Source organism: Schistocerca cancellata, chromosome 3, assembly GCF_023864275.1.
Source record: "Schistocerca cancellata isolate TAMUIC-IGC-003103 chromosome 3, iqSchCanc2.1, whole genome shotgun sequence".
Classification (NCBI taxonomy): Eukaryota; Metazoa; Arthropoda; class Insecta; order Orthoptera; family Acrididae; genus Schistocerca; species Schistocerca cancellata.
In genome coordinates this window covers 5,032,501-5,053,937 of record NC_064628.1, presented here as the reverse complement: position 1 = coordinate 5,053,937, position 21,437 = coordinate 5,032,501, and the positions used below count along the sequence as shown (strand labels likewise).

Below are 21,437 nucleotides of genomic sequence, written 5' to 3'. Positions count from 1 at the left end.
TGTGTCATTTTGGTTTATAAATTCAACAATATACAAGTTTTTGGAAAGAGGCTGTGTTAAGTTACGCAGAAGGGACTGTGTAACATTTTCTGAAAATTTGAAGCAAATTGGGTAGATCCTGAGAAAACATTTAATTTGTATAAAAAATAAAACTTTTGAGAATCAAGCAACAATGTTTGGATTACCATTTTAGTGCATTCCAGGTCCACAGGATGGATTATCTTCATCTTCTGCAAACACCTCTTCCAGCTTCCTCTTTGTCCTCGTTCTGTTTACTCTGGCTTGTATTTCTAGGATATTTACAGCCCTGTCAGCAGCCCGAAGACATTCCTTGTCCAAAGCAATCATCATTCGTACCATGTTGAAACCTATCCTCACTCCCATATTTTGAAATATTTTGCACCTTATACAATGTTGCTATCATTGAAAGTAGCAACAGCATCATATGCACCAAAGTGAAGTGTTTCTATTCCAACAAACACAGTCTTGGGAATTCTTGACTATATAACACAATTTAGACTTTCATTGTGGTTTTGAGTTTTTCCATGAACACATTTTTTCAACAGTTCAGGTGCTGCTAAGTCTCTGAAAATAGGTTTTATCATCTCCATTACCTCATCAGGCAGACTATGTTTATGAGTGTACACTACCCTTGCTGTACTTACACCAACTGTTTTCTTCTTCGGGGCACAAGTAATGATGGGGACTTTCATCAGTTGAAAAAGTATGAAAATGAGCCCAAACAGCCTTCTCCATTTCAGCAACACTGTGTGTTTTGCCTAATAGCCATTCCATAATAGTTCTGTATTTTGTCAATTACACTGTCAGTTAAGCTTCTCTTCCCATTCAACCCTTTACCATAATTGAGTTTATGTTTTTTGTACAAAGCTTTCAGTCACCAAAGTCTTGATCCCATTCGTTTCTGTACATGTCCAATGCACTCAAATTTTTGCACTATAACATCTTCACCATGGTGCTTCAGTTCTTCAATATGTTTCAAACTTTTCGAATCACTGTCACCAAGGTAATTCACATATCACACTTTATCACACGCAACAGAACGTTGTAATATACTAGCAACACCAGCCACTTCCATTCCTCCACTACTGCCACTATAGTTAGCCGAGCAATTATTTTCATGTGTACCTTAAAACTTTCCCTGTATACGTACTGATACCTCTTCCACAGCTTTCTTCATAGGTTCTATACAGACATCTTCTACTTTAGACCCTACAAATTTATTATACGGGGTGTTCAAAAAGTCTCTCCGCAGTGCCGTTTGATTGTTAGCCACACGTGCCGTATGCCGCAATGAATAAACCAAAATGAAACTTAGTGAAATACAAGTTATTAATTTATTGAATATTCATTTTTACTTACAAATTTTCACATTAAATGTTGAAATTTGCCCCCCCCCCCCCCCCCCCACTGTTGTTGAATACATAATTCAATTTGTCTAATCATGTTTCCAAACACAAGCTGTAACATTTCTTCTGTAACAGAAGCAGTGAAAGTGATATTGCAGGTTTCAGTTCATCGATGGATTTTGGACAGTTTTTATAGACAGTTCCTTTCGTTGCACCCCTGAAGAAAATGTCAGGTTGTGTTAGGGCTAGTAGAAATCCTTGGGTAACAGAAGAAATATTGAATTTAATTGATGAAAGGAGAAAATATAAAAATGCAGTACATGAAGCAGGCAAAAAGGAATACAAACGTCTCAAAAATGAGATCGACAGGAAGTGCAAAATGGCTAAGCAGGGATGGCTCAAGACCATCTACAATACATCAGACCACAACACAGAAACCAAGATGGCGCCCGTCTTAGGCCAAGTATTTCAGCGCTACCGTAATACGAATAATTTACAGACTTCATAAATGGAAAGTAGATTCTAAATTGCGTAAGAAATGTATTGTTATGTATTTTTCTATCTTTAAACTTAAATATAAAGTTGTCACTAAAGCCACAAATCACGTAATAAGAACTATGACGAAGTAAAATTATGAGATGCAACTGAAAATCAAATCCAAAAACTACTACAAAACACATGTAAATGGCATATTTGGACCCTAATAATAATTTGCACAATAGAAGCTACATAGCAATAATAAATGAAGCGTGTAACTAAAGCACAAAATTGTATTAAACAATATGCAGTTAATTCTAGGCACTGTCATTACGTAATACGTTAGAAGTGTTTGATTTTGAGTACCTGTTGGATTTATTTGCTGCTCAGCTTGGCCACTTTGCGTTTTGTTATTTTTGCTGCAATGTCTTCATGAGTTCCTCTTTTTTGTTTGACTAGTGTTCGAGCAATTTCCTTTGAAACACACTTTTCATTCAACAGTTTTGTGTAATTATTAATAAAAATATTTGAAAGCACTTTAATACTTTTCTTGATTATTGTCTTTAAAGGAATGCCACATTTGCACACATCACTGAGGTTACTAACGGCATTTTCACACAATTCAGTTCCTAAGGCAAGTACTGCATCTCTCTGATTTTCAAGTTTTAGGAATTCTGGTTCATATGTGCTGCTAATCAGAACTTGAAAAAGTTTATATATGTTACAACACAAGGAAATCATTATAGAAGAAGGACACTTCAATCCCCCACGATTCAATTGGTTGAAATAGGAAAGGAGTTCTTTGGTTTCACACTGCAACAAAATTTCATCCTGTGTCTGCAACATTTCTTCACAGCCTGAACATTTTCCACTTTTTTGCAGCTTCTCAAGCACTGTTTTGCTGGTGTAGCTAGCAATACAGACCAAGACTTTCAAGTCTTCATCCATCATGGGAATGTTTGCTAGTTCCTCTAAAGCAGGTTCTAATTTATCCAAATTTTCATACTTTTGGTTTTTTATGCTGTAATTTACTTTTGCTGCAAAATCATTTAATGTAAATTCACCATGTTTAGTAGATCTGAGCTTTAGTAGACTTATTACTTTCAGTTTCCTCTCAGATTCCAAGATTTGCTCAACTGAAACATTATATGTGCAGCCACTTAGCCTTCTGTAAGCTCCAAATCTTGCTTCCAAAGCATCAGTTTATAATTTTGCTGTAAGAATATAGGACCAGTTATAAGTGTTAAAAATGTATCTGCATAACTGAACTGTTGCTGCAAGTGTGTGAGAGAAAGCAGTATATGTTTCATTGGTTAATTTTCCATGAGTAGGCAATGCATGCCAGATATCAAGAAATGTTTTCAAATTTTCAAGAAACACAAGTTTGGAGTCAGTAGGTCCAGTGATTGGGCTAGAATTATCATCTGATGTGTATTTGCCTTTCATGGGATGCTGTACATTAGAAACTGTCCACCATTTAATGATTAATTTCAAAAACTGAATAGTGCCATCAGAAATCTCAATCCCCTGACTTTTCAAAATTTCTAGTGCTGCCACATTTTTGGAATCAAAAACACTGAGAGCAAGGGTAACATTCTGTCTCTCAATAGAAGTTGGATATACTGCTTTTCTCACTAGCTTTGGGGCAAGTTTCAACAGTTTATTTTTCTCAGAATGAAACAGGTTCCTCAAATCTGAAAACTTTGCTTCACTGACAGTATATTCACATGCAGCATTCCCTTCATCACTGTGTAGAAAGGTATTGATGAAAGCAAATGTATCCTCAATATTTGGCATTATGAAGGATTCATTTTTTGCATTCAACCAGTTATTTCTGATACACTTAAGCAAGTGCACATTGTCAAACAGAAGAAAGAGAAATTTGGATGGAGCGACTGGATTTGTAATACACGGCTGTAAAGTGCCACCACACATAAGCTGATACATTTTTCTATTAGTGCTATGGTTATCTGTTACCAGGCATATAACATCATACTGCAGCTCATGCATTAACTTTAATACATCAATTGTCATTTTCAGTAGAGTATCAGAATTAACATTTTTTACAGGAAAGAGAGCTATCACTTCTTTATAATGAGAATGTAAAGATGATGCCATGAAAACCTGCATTGTACCTGCTCTTGTAGTATCTGAAGTATTCTCAGCAACACCAAGTATCTTTCCTGCCTTATAAGAGAATTTTGAATTAACATAAACTTCATCTAGCATCACTGAAATTACCTTGTCGCTTCCCTGAAGAAATTTATTTTTTTCCCTCAAAAAAGCAACCTGTGATGGACCAATACAAGGTTTATTTGGACCCATTTTGCATAGAAAATGCCTTAAATAGACAGGATGAGGTAATGTTAATACATTTGTTTTTCTCAAGTGATGGTAGGCACCAGGAAATGAAAAGCAAATGGTTGCTGCCCATATCAAAAGCTCAGGAGAATATCTGCTTTGCTTTGTTATTGCGAGTTGTAATTGCTCCAAAACAAATTCTATTTTAGGTGCTATTTCAGCGTCAAAATCACTACCAGCTTTTAGTGCTTGTTTGAGAACGTTGACTAAAATTACAATCTTGTCAGTGGTGCCAGTAGAGTTATCTGTGAAACCATTTAGGTGACTCACCAGATTATCAAATTTCGTCCACTTGTCATATTTCAAGTTCTCTTCCTCCCCAGACTGTAGTATCCATTTCAAGGTTTCCGTAGGCAAACACACATTTTTGTGAAACACTTTTACTTCCAAGGAACTTGATATCTTGAAGCACACTGAAACTAATGGCACATCACTGACTGAATCATCCTTTAATTTAATGAAAGATACGTAGTCATCCTTTACTAAAATTGTAAATGGACAAACATTCCTTTTCTGCACTTCACTTTTAAAATGCTGAAAGTCAGGTATATTGTCATTTTGGCACCACTTACTGAAACTACATTCATCACGTTCCAGTAGCTGTTGAACACGATCTTCAGGATTATTCCTTTGCTTAGGAACTGGTACTGTGTGATATGAAGGTTGATTAGGAAAGATGGTTGGGATTGCATCATTTGTTAGTTTTGGTATTTTTCGTGGCACACGTATTGGTTCACTATTTTCCACAGAAAAAATGTCTTCCCTAACCACAAACTTAGGTTCAAAATGCTTAATGCACACCACAGCTTTATCGTTCACTTCAAAATTATCTCTATGAATTAGTTTCATCCATTTGTTCCTCAATGCTGTTTCCTTGGGAAACTTAAATGTTGAGGTATCGTATGTTTTGCCGTAATTGGATTTACATCCTGGTACACAACAACTACGACCCATCGCAAGAACAGTTTACACTTGAAATTATGCCGAACTTACTACTGAATATAGAAAATAAATACTAGCGTAGCACTTTTGACGACATTCACAGCATATAGCATAAATAACAGCTAGTAATAAATGCATTCGCTTCTCCTGAACGTCACGTATACAATGTTACACACACGCGTTATGGAAACACAAGCACGCTGGTTTGTTTCCCCCACGATTGCCGCCATATTGTCAACTATCGATATCTGCCTTAAGGTCTGATTTATTGTAGGTGGTCTTGGATGGCTAGAGGACAAATGTAAGGATGTAGAGGCTTATCTCACTAGGGGTAAGATAGATACTGCCTACAGGAAAATTAAAGAGACCTTTGGAGAAAAGAGAGCCACTTGTATGAATATCAAGAGCTCAGATGGAAACCCAGTTCTAAGCAAAGAAGGGAAAGCAGAAAGGTGGAAAGAGTATATAGAGGGTCTATACAAGGACGATGAACTTGAGGACAATATTATGGAAATGGAAGAGGATGTAGATGAAGATGAAATGGGAGATACAATACTGCGCGAAGAGTTTGACAGAGCACTAAAAGACCCGAGTCGAAACAAGGCCCCGAGAGTAGACAACATTCCATTAGAACTACTGACGGCCTTGGGAGAGCCAGTCCTGACAAAACTCTACCATCTGGTGAGCAAGATTTATGACACAGTCGAAATACCCTCAGACTTCAAGAAGAACATAATAATTCCAATCCCAAAGAAAGCAGGTGTTGACAGATGTGAAAATTACCGAACTATCAGTTTAATAAGTCACAGCTGCAAAATACTAACACGGATTCTTTACAGACAAATGGCAAAACTGGTAGAAGCCGACCTCGGCGAGGATCAGTTTGGATTCCGCAGAAATGTTGGAACACATGAGGCAATACTGACCCTACGACTTATCTAATACTCTCTTTCAAATTCTGAAGGTGGCAGGGGTAAAATACAGGGAGCGAAAAGCTATTTACAATTTGTACAGAAACCAGATGGCAGTTATAAGAGTCGAGGGACATGAAAGGGAAGCAGTGGTTGGGAAGGGAGTGAGACAGGGTTGTAGCCTCTCTCCGACACTATTCAATCTGTATATTGAGCAAGCAGTAAAGGAAACAAAAGAAAAGTTCGGAGTAGGTATTAAAATCCATGGAGAAGAAATAAAAACTTTGAGGTTCGCCGATGACATTGTAATTCTGTCAGAGACAGCAAAGGACTTGGAAGAGCAGTTGAACGGAATGGACAGTGTCTTCAAAGGAGGATATAAGATGAACATCAACAAAAGCAAAACAAGGATAATGGAATGTAGTCGAATTAAGACGGGTGATGCTGAGGGAATCAGATTAGGAAATGAGACACTTAAAGTAGTAAAGGAGTTTTGCTATTTGGGGAGCAAAATAACTGATGATGGTCGAAGTAGAGAGGATATAAAATGTAGACTGGCAATGGCAAGGAAAGCATTTCTAAAGAAGAGAAATTTGTTAACATCGAGCATAGGTTTAAGTGTCAGGAAGTCGTTTCTGAAACTATTTGTGTGTAGTGTAGCCATGTATGGAAGTGAAACATGGACGATAACTAGTTTGGACAAGAAGAGAATAGAAGCTTTCGAAATGTGGTGCTACAGAAGAATGCTGAAGATTAGATGCGTAGATCTCATAACTGATGAGGAAGTATTGAATAGGATTGGGGAGAAGAGAAGTTTGTGGCACAACTTGACTAGAAGAAGGGATTGGTTGGTAGGACACGTTCTGAGGCATCAAGGGATCACCAGTTTAGTATTGGAGGGCAGCGTGGAGGGTAAAAATCGTAGAGGGAGGCCAAGAGATGAATACACTAAGCAGATTCAAAGGGATGTAGGTTGCAGTAGGTACTGGGAGATGAAGAAGCTTTCACAGGATAGAGTAGCATGGAGAGCCGCATCAAACCAGTCTCAGGACTGAAGACCACAACAACAACAAAGTGTGGGCCATTCCGACACTAACTTCGATTTCCTGGACAAATTTTCTTACTGACTTGTATGGACTCATGGACATTTTATAAGACAAAACACTAGGATCCAGAATGAAATTTTCACTCTGCAGCGGAGTGTGCGCTGATATGAAACTTCCTGGCAGATTAAAACTGTGTGCCCGACCGAGAGTCGAACTCGGGACCTTTGCCTTTCGCGGGCAAGTGCTCTACCAACTGAGCTACCGAAGCACAACTCACGTCCGGTACTCACAGCTCTACTTCTGCCAGTATCTCGTCTCCTACCTTCCAAACTTTACAGAAGCTCTCCTGCGAACCTTGCAGAACTAGCACTCCTGAAAGAAAGGATATTGCGGAGACATGGCTTAGCCACAGCCTGGGGGATGTTTCCAGAATGAAATTTTCACTCTGCAGTGGAGTGTGTGCTGATATGAAACTTTCAAAACACTAGGATGTCCACTTCTCAGTAAATCTGTCACTGAACCCGTACTTCAAAATTTGTTAGTCAAATTTCGCACAGTATCGTGATGTGGGAGTGTTGTCTCCAGGAAAACTGAATTAAATGTTTGACAAACTGGAACTGTGTATTTACCAACAGCTTTGAACACTTGTTCGACTAAAAACACACGTTCTTCAATGGTTAGCATTTTAACACTGACAAAAACGAAACAAATAAACAAAGGAACTAAACTTAAACGTTCACATGACACCTAACGACACACACCAATGATACTATTGATGCTGACTGAGATAAACATAACAGTGGAATGTTGGGAGAGTCCATCTGAAGGGAAGTAACCCAGGCAGGCGAACAATCATACGGAATGCACAGATAACAATCATACAGCACTGCGGAGAGACTTTTTGAACACCCTGTAGTTCATAATCTTGGTTGGGGGATTTAGAAGATTCATCATGGCACAGAAAACTACACCTGCAGTAGCACCCTTACAAATTGTACACACGACATAAACAAATCTAATGTTGTATTTGCAGATTTTGCTACCATTTTCTTCATTTGGAGTTACTGCAACAATGTTGCAAATGGTGTTCATGTATGAACACTTACCACACTTCAGTTCCATTTCACTGGCATGCCCTATGTGACTTTTTATATACAGTTCCAGACCAACTTCACTAAACTGAATACATCTTACACAGTTTGCAACAATCCCATTGAGAACTGACATATCAAATATTTCATTCACATCCAATTCGCCCATAAAATGTTCATACTTTTCACTAACTGAACCAAGCTTCCTCTGCAAAGTACTTTCTTTCTCACTTTCATTGCAATGGGCAGGTGTACCAGCAAGGTTAGGTTCACACGCTTGGCTATCATATTTATTGTTAACGGTAATGACACCTACCTTTGTCTTTCCAACATTTCTCCTTTTCTTAAAAGCCTTCTGAGGATCTCTCGTCACTTTACATTTACCCATGATTACCTTTCAATACAACACAGACTTCAATGAACAGAATTCACTATGAATATTTTCAGAGTAAATAAGCATGAAATACACGGCAATTGAGCAAGCAATACATCTCTAACTGTCACAGATTAGCCACAACACTTATTTTGTAACACTTATTTTCTCTGACACAACTAAAATGTTCATTATGAGCATGTAGATTCAGGAATACAAAATTTGATAGCAATTTAACAGAGCCACAGTGGGTCATACCCATGCAGAACATATTTCAAAAATATTTTAAAAATAGTTGCAGTCTTCTGAACTGAATAAATTATATCTCAATTGGAAGGGGAAAGTCTGTAGCTTTTTAAAATGCAAAAAAGCAAAAATTGAACATTTCATAATTTTGAATCTTTCCAGAGCCCCTTAATGAATTGCTTGTTCACATGAACAATAAACATTGCAGTACAAATGGCTGGGTTAACATCATACTAGCTGGATATATAAACACTGACCCCAGCTAGCTTTCGGAAGAAATCCTCACACACACACACACACACACACACACACACACACACACAAACAAACACAAACACACACGTGTGCACCTACGTTGTGCTGACTTGACGCACAATGCTGGGAATGCAATTTCACAGGCTGGTTGGGATTAGAGGTTGTGTTAAGTGGGGTGGATAGAGGGAGAAAGAGGTGGGAAGCAGGAGGATAAGCAGCTGGTGGCCTGGACGAAGGCAGAAGGTGTGTAGGAAAGAAATGAGGGAAATGGCAGTGGTGGGTGCATGGGCCAGATATACAACACATGGAGCCACTGAGTTGATGCAGTGCATTGTGAAGATGACATGGAGGCCTGGATTGGGAGAGGGTGATGGGATAGAGTAAGGGGAAACTTTTGGGTAGAGTGTGGGGACACTGTGTTAGTGGAGATTGAGGCCATTCCTCGACAACATCTACATCTTCTCTCCCATGCACTTTACCTGGTCTTCTTCAACCAAATGTGCCAACTTCCTGGATGTTGATATCCAACTCTCCGATGGCTCTAGCCATATCTCTGCCCATGTGATACCCACAGACCATCAACAATATCTGAATTTTGACAGTTATCACTCCCATATAATCTGGCCAACATGGACAGCTTATCTGGACTGATGAGAATTCCCTTACCCAGTATGATGAAGATTTCACAAGAAGTCTTCACTGACAGGTCCCCCCCCCCCCCTCCCCCAAACAGATTTTCCAGCCATATTCTCATACACCCATAATACTCTCACCATCCCCAAGAGTCAGCTGCAAAGAAGCCCCCCCCCCCCCCCCTCAAAACACCTGATGTAACCCTTGAATAGAGCAAATGAACCATGTCCAGAGCTTCGATTACTTATCATAATGCCCAAAAATGAGAGACATCATACCCATGATCCTTCTCACCCCTCCTAAAGTGGTATTCTGTTGCCCACTCAACCTACACAACATCCTGGTCCATTCCTAAGGCACTCCCACTTCCAAAGCTTGTCGTGTGGGCCATATCCCATGAAAGACCCAGCTGCCTGATTCACACATTCAACAAGTCCAACTCCAGTCCTGTCACAGTTTTATTCTATCCCATCAGAGGCAGGGCCACCTGTGAAGGCAGCCACGTCATTTACCAGATCTCCTATAATTTCAACACACCAACCAACCAGCTATTCATCAGAGTGAATGGCCACCACATCTAGCTTTCCACCAGAGTGGCCATCACCAAATGGTAGACAACAACAGAGTTGATCACCCAGTGGCACAACATGCTGCTGAACACAAAATTCTCAAGTTCAATGGCTGCTTCACAGCCTTTCCCCCAGGATCAGATTTTAGGAACGATGTAGATGAGAGTTATACTTGCAACACATCCTTCAGTTCCGAACATTCCTGGCCTCAACCTCAGCTACGTATTCTGAAAGCTAGCCAAGTTTTCATTCTGGTTGTAGGTCTGTCAATCGTTCAGCATTTCTGCTGTTTGGTGAGAGGTCTCATTTACTCCTAAAGTATTTACATTCTCCCAGAACTTCCCTTACTATATTATTTTCATTTTCCTGATAAATGAACCCCCTACAAAGGCCAACAGAAGCAAATCATGCATTGACAACATTATAATGAACATATCTCACTTTATGTGTAATACATCAGTCTGAAGCTTGTCGTTTCCGACAAACCATTCTTTTCAGGCACTGAAAGAAGATGAAAATTATTATGTTAGCAGGAGGGGGAGGGAATACATATAAAAAAGGCACTAATGATGACAACATTGAAAATCTCAACAGTAAACTAAAAAAAGGACAGAAGTTAATTCATATCTTGACTTGTTCCATATATTTGAAGGTTCTACTGAACATAATGAACAAAAGATTGAATAAGAAACTAATTGACATTAACTTTGCTAGTATGCTTCAAAGTTTACAAATATAAGTTAGAGTATGAAGCATTCTGCTAGTAAAGAAAGAATGGCATCTTTTGCATGTATGCTATTAAGCTTATCTTTGTGAACCATTGCAACAGCACATTTTTGCATATATTTTGATACTCGTTACCTGAAAGCACTTTGCTATATACCTCAGGTACAGAGTATGTTCACATTACCTTTTAGCATCAACATGGATTCATGATTACAGAAACAAAACAGTCAAATGATGAACTCAGATATAATTTAAATAAAACAATTGTGTCTAATGGAAGATAAAATTGAATTATAATTTTGGCTGATTATGAGTAAACTGAGTCATAATTACAACTGGCTAAAAGTGGCAAAATGAGTGGGTCATTCACATACCTGGTATGTTTCACATGCATAATCAATGCTTACTTCCAATAGATTAAGTTTTGAAAGTAATTTCACAGCTGATTCTCCTCCAAGAGATTTGGCCCACAAGAAAGCCACTTGATTCCTGGCTTGGACACCACCATGATTTTTTGCTACCTAAATTAGAATGTTATGATTACACTGATGTACAGGCTTACAGATCTTAACAAAAGGAAATCCACAATTGTACATACATACAAATAAAATGATTCATCACAAATCTTGGCATCTCTTTCAGCTGAAACAGAAAATTAAAGCATTGGAACCAAAGGGCGTACTAGATATGTTCACTATGTTTTAACCACAAAATCCAACTGACGTATGTCATACGTTCTTCAGTTCCGACTTATTTATTTGTGATTTATACACGTGTTTTACATTTGTAAGTGGTGAGACTAATTGTTTGGCTTGTCGAAACGGCATTGTTAATGGCTAGTGCATGCCAGTCTCTTGTGAGTGGTACTAGTGTTACATGAACTGCGCACGTGCTCGGAATATTGTCGAAGGTTGTTTTCTTCTATGTCGGCTGCCATGTTGTGCTATTGTGTGCATCCTTCCCATATGTAATAACATATAAGTAGTGAATATGGCTAACAGACATCACTTGCCAAACTTAGAGATTGAACAACTCTTGAACAATGGTTCACAACTTGAGGATCTTTTGGATGACATCGGCAATTTTTCAGAAGATAACAATGACTCACGTGAACTGGAGAGCGAAAGCTGTGCTGCTGATAGAAACGATGGTAGTGAGTATGAAGAAGCTAATGCACAAATTTCTATTAGTCAGGTTTGTCATTCAGTTCAACAGCCTGCCCTTCATAATGAATGGTGTCATTTTGATGCACTCACTAATTACCTATGTTTGAAGAAATGAGTGGAATTCAGGTTCCTGTCAACATATTGTCAACAGAACTGGACTATTAGTTGCAATTTTTTGATCACTGCATGATTCTAAAAGTAAAATCAAAGACAAATATATATGCTACTGATACTATTTCTGAACTTCGTCGTCAGAACAGAATCAAACCAAAATCTTTATGGAAGAAATGGAGAGAACTGAGGATACATGAAGTATATCCATTTTTTGCAATCATTTTGCATATGTGTGTTGTACAGAAACCTAAACTTAGGGATTATTGATCTGAAGAACCTGTGCTTGTTCCATCATTTGCTTCTCAGCTAATGTCACAAGACAGATTTTTTGCCATATTCAGGATGCTGCATGTGAACAATAATGCACTATGGATACCTGAACAAGAACCAGGCTATGACACTCTGCATAAAATAAGACCTTTTAGGGACTTTTTCACAGAAAGATGCAGAAAAGTCTTTTATCCATCACTAGATCTGACTGAATGAAGCAATATGTCCTTTTGAAGGGAGAACTGGATTCCACATTTATATGAAAGGCAAACCAAAGAAATATGGGATAAAACTTGTTGTTGTAAGTGATGCTCAAACAGGTTACATGCTGAAGTTTATACTGGTGGAAAGGGAAATGTTGACAATTCTGTCAAATCCCTGCTGCTGAGGCTATGTTCCTCTTACGTGGGAAAAGGACATGTGATATACATGGACATATTTTATACAAATCCTGCAGTTCTTGAAGAACTATGGGAAAGAAATACATTGGGAGCTGGAACTATGATGAAGAAAAGGATAGGTTTGCCCAGAGACCTAATAAATCAAAAACTAAAGAAAGGAGAAATGGCATTTCATCTCAAAGGACAACTTTTCTTGTGTAATTCTTAATGCTTCCCGGCAATCTGTTGACATCTTGGATATTCAGGAATCCAGCGAGATGTTCGCGTCGTTCTCGCATGATATTTCAACAGCGTGCCTCGCTGTCTTCTTCAGGTGCTACCTGAGACTGGTCCTTGGGTCGATCGAGTCCAGTATTTATGCCTGGGAGGAGCTGGGCGTTCCCTAATTAATTTTTTATAGTATGCGCGTACTACAGGTGAGGAATTTTTTGAGTTACATACTTCATGAAGTAGTCTTTTCTTCTGGCCTGAAACCCTTATTCCCTTTGTGATCCAGCTGTTTGTTCTAGAGTTTCCCCGTATGGTTAATGTTTTCAGTGGAAATGCAAGTTCAAAGAAATGGGTTAATGTATCAATGAAAGTGTTGAATTTTTCATTTATATCGTTCATTTTGTACACTCCTAGCCATTTTTCTTGTTGTTGAAGTAGTTCACATTATGCTGATTATAACTTTGATATGCTGTTCTGAAAGACATGTTGTTAAAAATACTGCCTTGTACTTTTATGCTTAATATTTGAGCAAGATGATCACTAAAACCTGCAATGAAAATTTTTAGTGAGGTGTTGTGTAAACTCTTCTTGACTAGAAACTGATCAAGAGCTGTTTGGCAAGTTTATGATACTCGGGTAGCTGCTTTTACTTCAGCCTTTAAATTGTAGGACATTGCAAGGTTCAAAATGGTCTCCCTATTTCCACTATTTGTGAGGAAGTCAATATTGAAGTCACCACAGATTATCAATTCACAATCCATTTTATTTACTTTATTTAGCAATGACTCCATTTAGTTTAAGAAAAGTTCAAAATTCCCGGATGGTGATCAGTAAACTGTAGCAATAACCAGGTTGAACTGAGTAATTTTTATAGCTGCAATTTCATAATCCTTTTCGACATTTGCCCTAGTTAAGTCAGGTAGTGTAATAAAATCTACATTATCCTTTGTGTAAATTGCTACCCCACCCTGCTTGCTGTTTTTCCTGCAGTAGTAAGCAGCCAAGACAAATTTGTTTATTTTCGTATTCTGGATTAATTCTGGGTTAACTCAGTGTTCAAAAATGCATAACACTGAGATATCATTAAGTTCTTGAGTTAATAGAACGTTAATTTCATTGATCTTATTATGCAGGGATTGCACATTATGGTGATACATTTTTAGTTCGGGCGATTTCACTATTTGGTAATTGGGAATCATATTTACAGCATCACATACCTCTAGTTTAAATTAGGAACGTCAGCAGTGTTGTATTTTCGTTCTTGTTTCTTGTTTATTTTGTTTTCCTCGCTGTTGGAAGGATGTTCAGGAAGCTGATAAATTGTTCTATCCCTTACAAATCTTTCTTTAATTATTTCACTAACATGATCACAAACAAATCTTTGCCCTTCATAGTTCAAATGCATTCCATGCTTTGTGTGCAGATTTCGATGCAGCTTGCTTATATCCAGTACATCGCACTTAGCGTATTGAGAACATAGTTTCCTTATTTTAATGTTTGTTTTCTGAATTTCTTTGTTTACACACGAACTATAAATCAGATCAAGCCTATGAGGAAGTGTGGCAACTACTGTGTTTCTGCATTTATAAGTTTGTAAAAAATTCTGTAGCGTTTTCACGCAAAACCTCTGCTTCATTTTTTGCCACATCGTTTGAACCCATAATAAAGACGATAAAGTCATTTTCTTGCATTAATTTCATCTGAGAGTTAATGTCTACAACATTTTTACATACCACTCCCGGTTTCACTACACTAGTCACTGCTAAGTCGCGATTTTTCTCACGGAGCATGCTGGATAGATTCCTGCCATGACTGTCTGGTAATAATATCTATTGAAGATATAAATAAAATCACAAGCAATGACTCTGCTGCAGGGGTTTCAGATGATTCAGTAAACGGTTTGACCAAACCACTATATGTCCTCCACAATATATTCCTACATCAAGTGCAGCAAAGACATTGCAGCCACACATTGGCCATGAGGCTGTTGATTTATTTATTTATTTATTTAGCCATCCATGGACATTTTAAAATGTATGGATGTTGTCAGTTGTGTACATTAATACATTTATACAGTTTGTTGTTACATGTAGTTACATGTTGTGACATATACATTATTTACAACCATTTTTGCTCCTTACCAAAATAGACCTTTGGAGAAAAGAGAACCATTTGAATGAATATCAAGAGCTAAGATAGAAACCCAGTTCTAAGCAAAGAAAGAAAAGCAGTAAGGTGGAAGGAGTACATAGAGGGTCCATACAAGGGCGATGTACTTGAAGACAACATTATGGAAATGGAATAGCATGTAGCTGAAGATGAAATGAGAAATATGATACTGCGTGAAGAGTTTGACAGAGCACTGAAAGACCTGAGTCGAAACAAGGCCCCGGGAGTAGACAACATTCCATTAGAACTACTGACAGCCTTGGGAGAGCCAGTCCTGACAAAACTCTACCATCTGGTGAGCAAGATGTATGAGACAGGTGAAATTCCCTCAGACTTCAAGAAGAATATAATAATTCCAATCCCAAAGAAAGGAGGTGTTCACAGATGTGAAAATTGCCGAAATATCAGTTTAATAAGTCACAGCTGCAAAATACTAACGCAAATTCTTTACAGACGAATAGAAAAACTGGTAGAAACCGACCTCAGGAAAGATCAGTTTGGATTCCGTAGAAATGTTGGAACACGTGAGGCAATACTGACCCTACGACTTATCTTAGACGAAAGATTAAGGAAAGGCAAACATACATTTCTAGCATTTATAGACTTAGAGAAAGCTTTTGACAATGTTGACTGGAATACTCTCTTTCAAATTCTGAAGGTGGCAGTGGTAAAATACAGGGAGTGAAAAGCTATTTACAATTTGTACAGAAACCAGATGGCAGTTATAAGAGTCGAGGGACATGAAAGGGAAGCAGTGGTTGGGAAGGGAGTGAGACAGGGTTGTAGCCTCTCTCCGACACTATTCAATCTGTATATTGAGCAAGCAGTAAAGGAAACAAAAGAAAAGTTTGGAGTAGGTATTAAAATCCATAGAGAAGAAATAAAAACTTTGAGGTTCGCCGATGACATTGTAATTCTGTCAGAGACAGCAAAGGGCTTGGAAGAGCAGTTGAACGGAATAGACAGTGTCTTGAAAGGAGGATATGAGATGAACATCAACAAAAGCAAAACGAGGTAATGGAATGTAGTCTAATTAAGTCGGGTGATGCTGAGGGAGTTAGATTAGGAAATGAGACACTTAAAGTAGTAAAGGAGTTTTGCTATTTGGGGAGCAAAATAACTGATGATGGTCGAAGTAGAGAGGATATAAAATGTAGACTGGCAATGGCAAGGAAAGCGTTTCTGAAGAATAGAAATTTGTTAACATCGAGTATAGATTTAAGTGTCAGGAAGTCGTTTCTGAAAGTATTTGTATGGAGTGTAGCCATGTATGGAAGTGAAACATGGACGATAAATAGTTTAGACAAGAAGAGAATAGAAGCTTTCGAAATGTGGTGCTACAGAAGTATGCTGAAGATTAGATGGGTAGATCACATAACTAATGAGGAGGTATTGAACAGAATTGGAGAGAAGAGGAGTTTGTGGCACAACTTGACTAGAAGAAGGGATCGGTTGGTAGGGCATGTTCTGAGGCACCAAGGGATCACCAATTTAGTATTGGAGGGCAGCGTGGAGGGTAAAAATTGTAGAGGGAGACCAAGAGATGAATACACTAAGCAGATTCAGAAGGATGTAGGCTGCAGTAGGTACTGGGGGATGAAGAAGCTTGTACAGGATAGAGTAGCTTGGAGAGCTGCATCAAACCAGTCTCAGGACTGAAGACCACAACAACAACAACATCAATATTGTGAAACAAAAGCTGTTTACAATCATTTAGTACTATGGAATTCACTTATAGTGTAAAAGCAGTGTTCCTGCAAAAACAATTTAAGATTTTTTCTAAAGCAGTACATGTTATCTGCTTCTTTCATTTTCTGCAGCAGTTTACTATACAGTTTTACACCTTTATACAAAAAGCTATTTTGAGTCTTATGTTTATTCTTCCTGTCTAAGTGAAGACAGTGACTTGTTCTTGTACTATAGTTATGAAAACTGCTATTTGTGCTATAATTTTCTATATTTTTCTTGATGTACACCTTGGTTTGGAATATAAATTCACAAGGAACAGTTAGAATTTCTAACATTTTGAAAAGTTCTCTGCAGTGGGCCCGCTTACTGCTATTTGTTATAATTCTTACGGCTCTCTTTTGCATTTTAAATACCGTTTGTAAATTCTGAGCACTGTTTCCGCAGAAAATAATACCATAACTGATTACTGAATGAACATAACTAAAGTATACAGTTCTCAAACATTCACTACTGCATGCAGATACAAGGACTCTAAGTGCATAACATATTGTGGATACCTTTTTCGAGAATTTCATAGCATGTTCATTCCACTTCATTTGGCTGCCAATGTGCAACCCTGAGAATTTTGTTGCAGGTACATCATCTATGTAGATGTTATCTAGTTTTAAATTTAAGGGTCTCTGTTATATTGTATTTGTTTGCTTTACGTTGAGAGTTACTTTGTTTTCCTGAGACCATTTGTGAACATCCCTCAACACTTCAGTGGAATTTTCCAACATTTGTGCTGGTGTCTTACTGGTGATTACTATGTCGCTGTCATCCGCAAACAGTATCTTCTCTCCATGGCTGATATGTTGCGGGAAATCATTTATATACACCAGAAATAATACAGGGCCTAGTACACTTCCTTGAGGGACCCCAACATTGACATATTGTGGATCAGATATATGTTTCTCAATGTACTTTGATCCACTGGAGACATGTGTGATCTCTGCAGACTGTACTCTGTTTTCTAGATATGAATGAAACCATTTGATGGCCATAATATAAGGCTTTTCAGACTGCATTTTGGGGAACCTGTAGAATAAGCCAAAAATTATTAAGACTAGAGAAAAAGACAAATTGATTATTGATGAGAATAGACCAAAGACCACTATCCAAGCACCTTTTCAGAGAAGAAAAAATCCTGTCGTATCCCTACACTTTTACAGGGTGTTTCACAATTCATGTTACAGACATCAGAGGTTGTAGAAGGGACTTAATAGATCGAGTTTCACATAGGAAGCCACGTGCAGAAACAGTCTGTTTCCATGTTACAAAGGCAAAAATATGTACAGATATCACCCCTATTTACTGTGATATTACAACAGCTGTTCAATATGATGATCACCAAGTTCGGTGCACACAGTGTATATGTGCAGTAAGTTCGCATAAACTATGTTCAGTGTGCATGGTGAATGGTTAACCACTTCTGCCACAGTCATGATCAATTCAACCAGATCTTCCTCTGACTGAACTGGGGTCTTGTAAATAAGATCCTTCATGTGGCCCCACAAGCAGAAGGCCAAAGGGCTTAAATCTGGGGATCTTGATGGCCAAGCATGTGGTCTACCTTGATCAATCCCTATGTCCCTGTAGACTACGTTCAGATGGTTTCGCACACGAACTGCAGCAAAATGTACTGCTGCACCAGCGTGCCGAAACCACAAGTCTTGTTGACTGTCCAACAGCACATCTTACAAAAACTCCATTAGCAATTGTTGCAGGAATGTCAAGTACCTGGCACCCATTATGTGGGAGGAAGGATGTATGGCCCAATCACACGACCATCGCAGATAACTCACCAGACATTGATACCGAAGGTGAGCTGAAATCTTCATGTACACATGGCTTTGGGGTTTTCTTGATCCCAAATCTGGCTCTTTTGAGAATTCACGGTATCTTCCCTGTTGAAATGCACTTCATCGATGAACAAAATTCGCCTTGGAAACTGAGGAAAATTCACACAATGGTGTAAAGATCATTTACACAAGTTGAGATGCGGCACAAAATCTGCTGGAGGCATGAAATGCACTTCATCGATGAACAAAATTCGCCTTGGAAACTGAGGAAAATTCACACAATGGTGTAAAGATCATTTACACAAGTTGAGATGCGGCACAAAATCTGCTGGAGGCATAATGTGTGCTTTCTGCGGGTGACATGGGTGGAGTTGCTGTTCACACAGAACATGCTGACAGGCGAGTGAGACACATGCAAGTCACATGCAATGGATCGAGTACACACCGATGGGTTTTCTTCAACATGATGAAGCATTTCATCTTCCAATACGACAGTGCACTGTCTTATTGGCACATCACAGTTTACTCTAGGTCTCACAAATTTCCCCACCTTCCTGCAGCCATTGTTCTACTCTGGTAAACATGGGATGAGATGGAGTCAAACAATTTGGAAAGTTCTTGTGGTACAGATGTTAATCCTCCCTTCCACAATGGTGAGCTTCACTGAAAATTAACAATATATCAGTGTGCTCTGCAAATATGTACTCAGGTGTCCTGTTACTGCAGTACTAGTCACTGTAATGTCAAGTGATGCATCACCACAAAGTATGAAAACAAGACAGATGGAAACAGAGGATATCAGATGACATCACGTCATCATACCATTCACAAATGTGGGTAGCCTACCATAAAAGGTAGCGCATAATTGAGTAGCTTTTGTTTCCCTTGTAAGATGGAAACAACCCGTTTCTGGACATGGGTTTGTGTAGAAAACTTGATAGACTAAGTCCCCTCTACAAGCTCTACAAGTGTGCAACATGAATTGTGAAACACACCATATATCAGAAAAAAAAAATTATTACAAATGAAAATCTGAACTGTAGTTATCCTTGTATTTCCTGTAAAGAATATGTGTACAACTACTGTACAAGAAAAAACAACTGATCTACAAGTGAAGCAGACAATTTCAGTACTACTTCAAAAATGTACACTCCATCCTATCATTAAACTTTATAAAGCATTATAATGTACAAGGGCAGATACAAATCATCAGTACAGGAGTGCCTTGTTGAGCACTTCTTCCCTACTGTGAGGGAGAATCTGGACAAGAAATATGTAAGACTCATTAATGTTATTTTGTAAAATGTGATCAATAATGCAATGCTATTTCTTATTGAAAATATTGTGTTTTGGGTATGAAATCAGTATAATGCTCATGGGCAGGTCCAATTTTTACCGTACACAGAACAATACTAAAGTTATAAGATCATCAAATAAATAAACCATGGCATGCTGCAGCTTCATCCCCTGAATTAAACTTCAATGGCTGGCAGTAGTTCGTGTCATCTGGTCACCATGCTGATCTTCTGATCTTTCAATTATTACTGTAATCCTGAGAGCTCCTCTCCCCTGCCCCACAAATAAAAAACCCACAATAGCAGGATTAGAGCCTGGGTCCTCCACCTTATACTCATCCATGAAAGCAGGCATTTATGCATTTTGTATTAGCTAGTATACTAAAATTCTTACAAACTAAATAAAAATCTAATTAAATGAAGCACATACCCGAAAAGCATCATCCCACATTCCAGCATTACGATACATGTTAACAGCGCTCTTCCATTCTCCTGCAGATATGTAGTGTTGTTCAGAACTTTTAAAGGCACCTTCACCTTCAAGCTGCTGTGCCAAATGCAGGTGCGTGGTTTGCACAAGGTCAGGATGATGCTGTGTGACTAAACGCATCATCTAAAACATGGAAGATAATCACTTTTTAAGTGATAATGTTCTTAGACGCTACAAGACAGCAAAAAAAATAAAATAGTCCATAAAACAGCTGCACCCCCCCCCCCCTCTCTCTCTCTCTCAAGCGCACGTGCACACACACACACACATATATATTTTACAAACGATTTTTAGTGCTTGTTTCTTCTCCCCAAGCAGACGGCAGTATTTAAGCATGAGGAAAGTATTTTGTATTCTTGAATATCGTCAACATCAGACCATCACCATAGTCCAGTGTCATTTTGAGGGAACAAATCTCTCTAGCCCTAAGGAATCAACTACAAAAGGCAGCAGGGAACTGAACGTATCTCATATCACGTTATGTCAGTGAGTTATAAAGGCACCTGAGTTTCCAGTCACATCATTCACACCTGTGTCAAGCTCTAACAGGTAATGACGAAAACCTATGTTCAAATTTTAGCATTGCTCTGCAAGAATGTCTGGAAAGAGAACAATTTTCATGACAGACTTATGTTCAGCAATGAAGCAACTTTTCATATGAACAGAAAGGTGAATAAACAAAACACTTTTTCACACCAAAAGTTGTAAGTGACACACAACACATTTCACACAGAAATACTGAAGGTATGACAGCAATAAATTGTCCATTATAATTTGGATGTAATTAAAATATTA

The 21,437-nt window shown here is 38.3% G+C and overlaps 1 protein-coding gene across 1 annotated transcript in view; it reads right to left on the bottom strand.

Annotated features, from left to right (window-relative positions):
• Positions 1-21,437, bottom strand: part of LOC126176767 (intraflagellar transport protein 172 homolog) — a 387,842-nt gene that overhangs the window by 120,734 nt on the left and 245,671 nt on the right. The window contains exons 21-22 of the mRNA XM_049923936.1: positions 20,583-20,765; positions 11,372-11,518 (exon numbers count right to left, since the gene is read on the bottom strand). Of these exons, the coding sequence (XP_049779893.1) occupies positions 11,372-11,518; positions 20,583-20,765 (330 nt within the window). The remainder of the gene's footprint in view (positions 1-11,371; positions 11,519-20,582; positions 20,766-21,437) is intronic.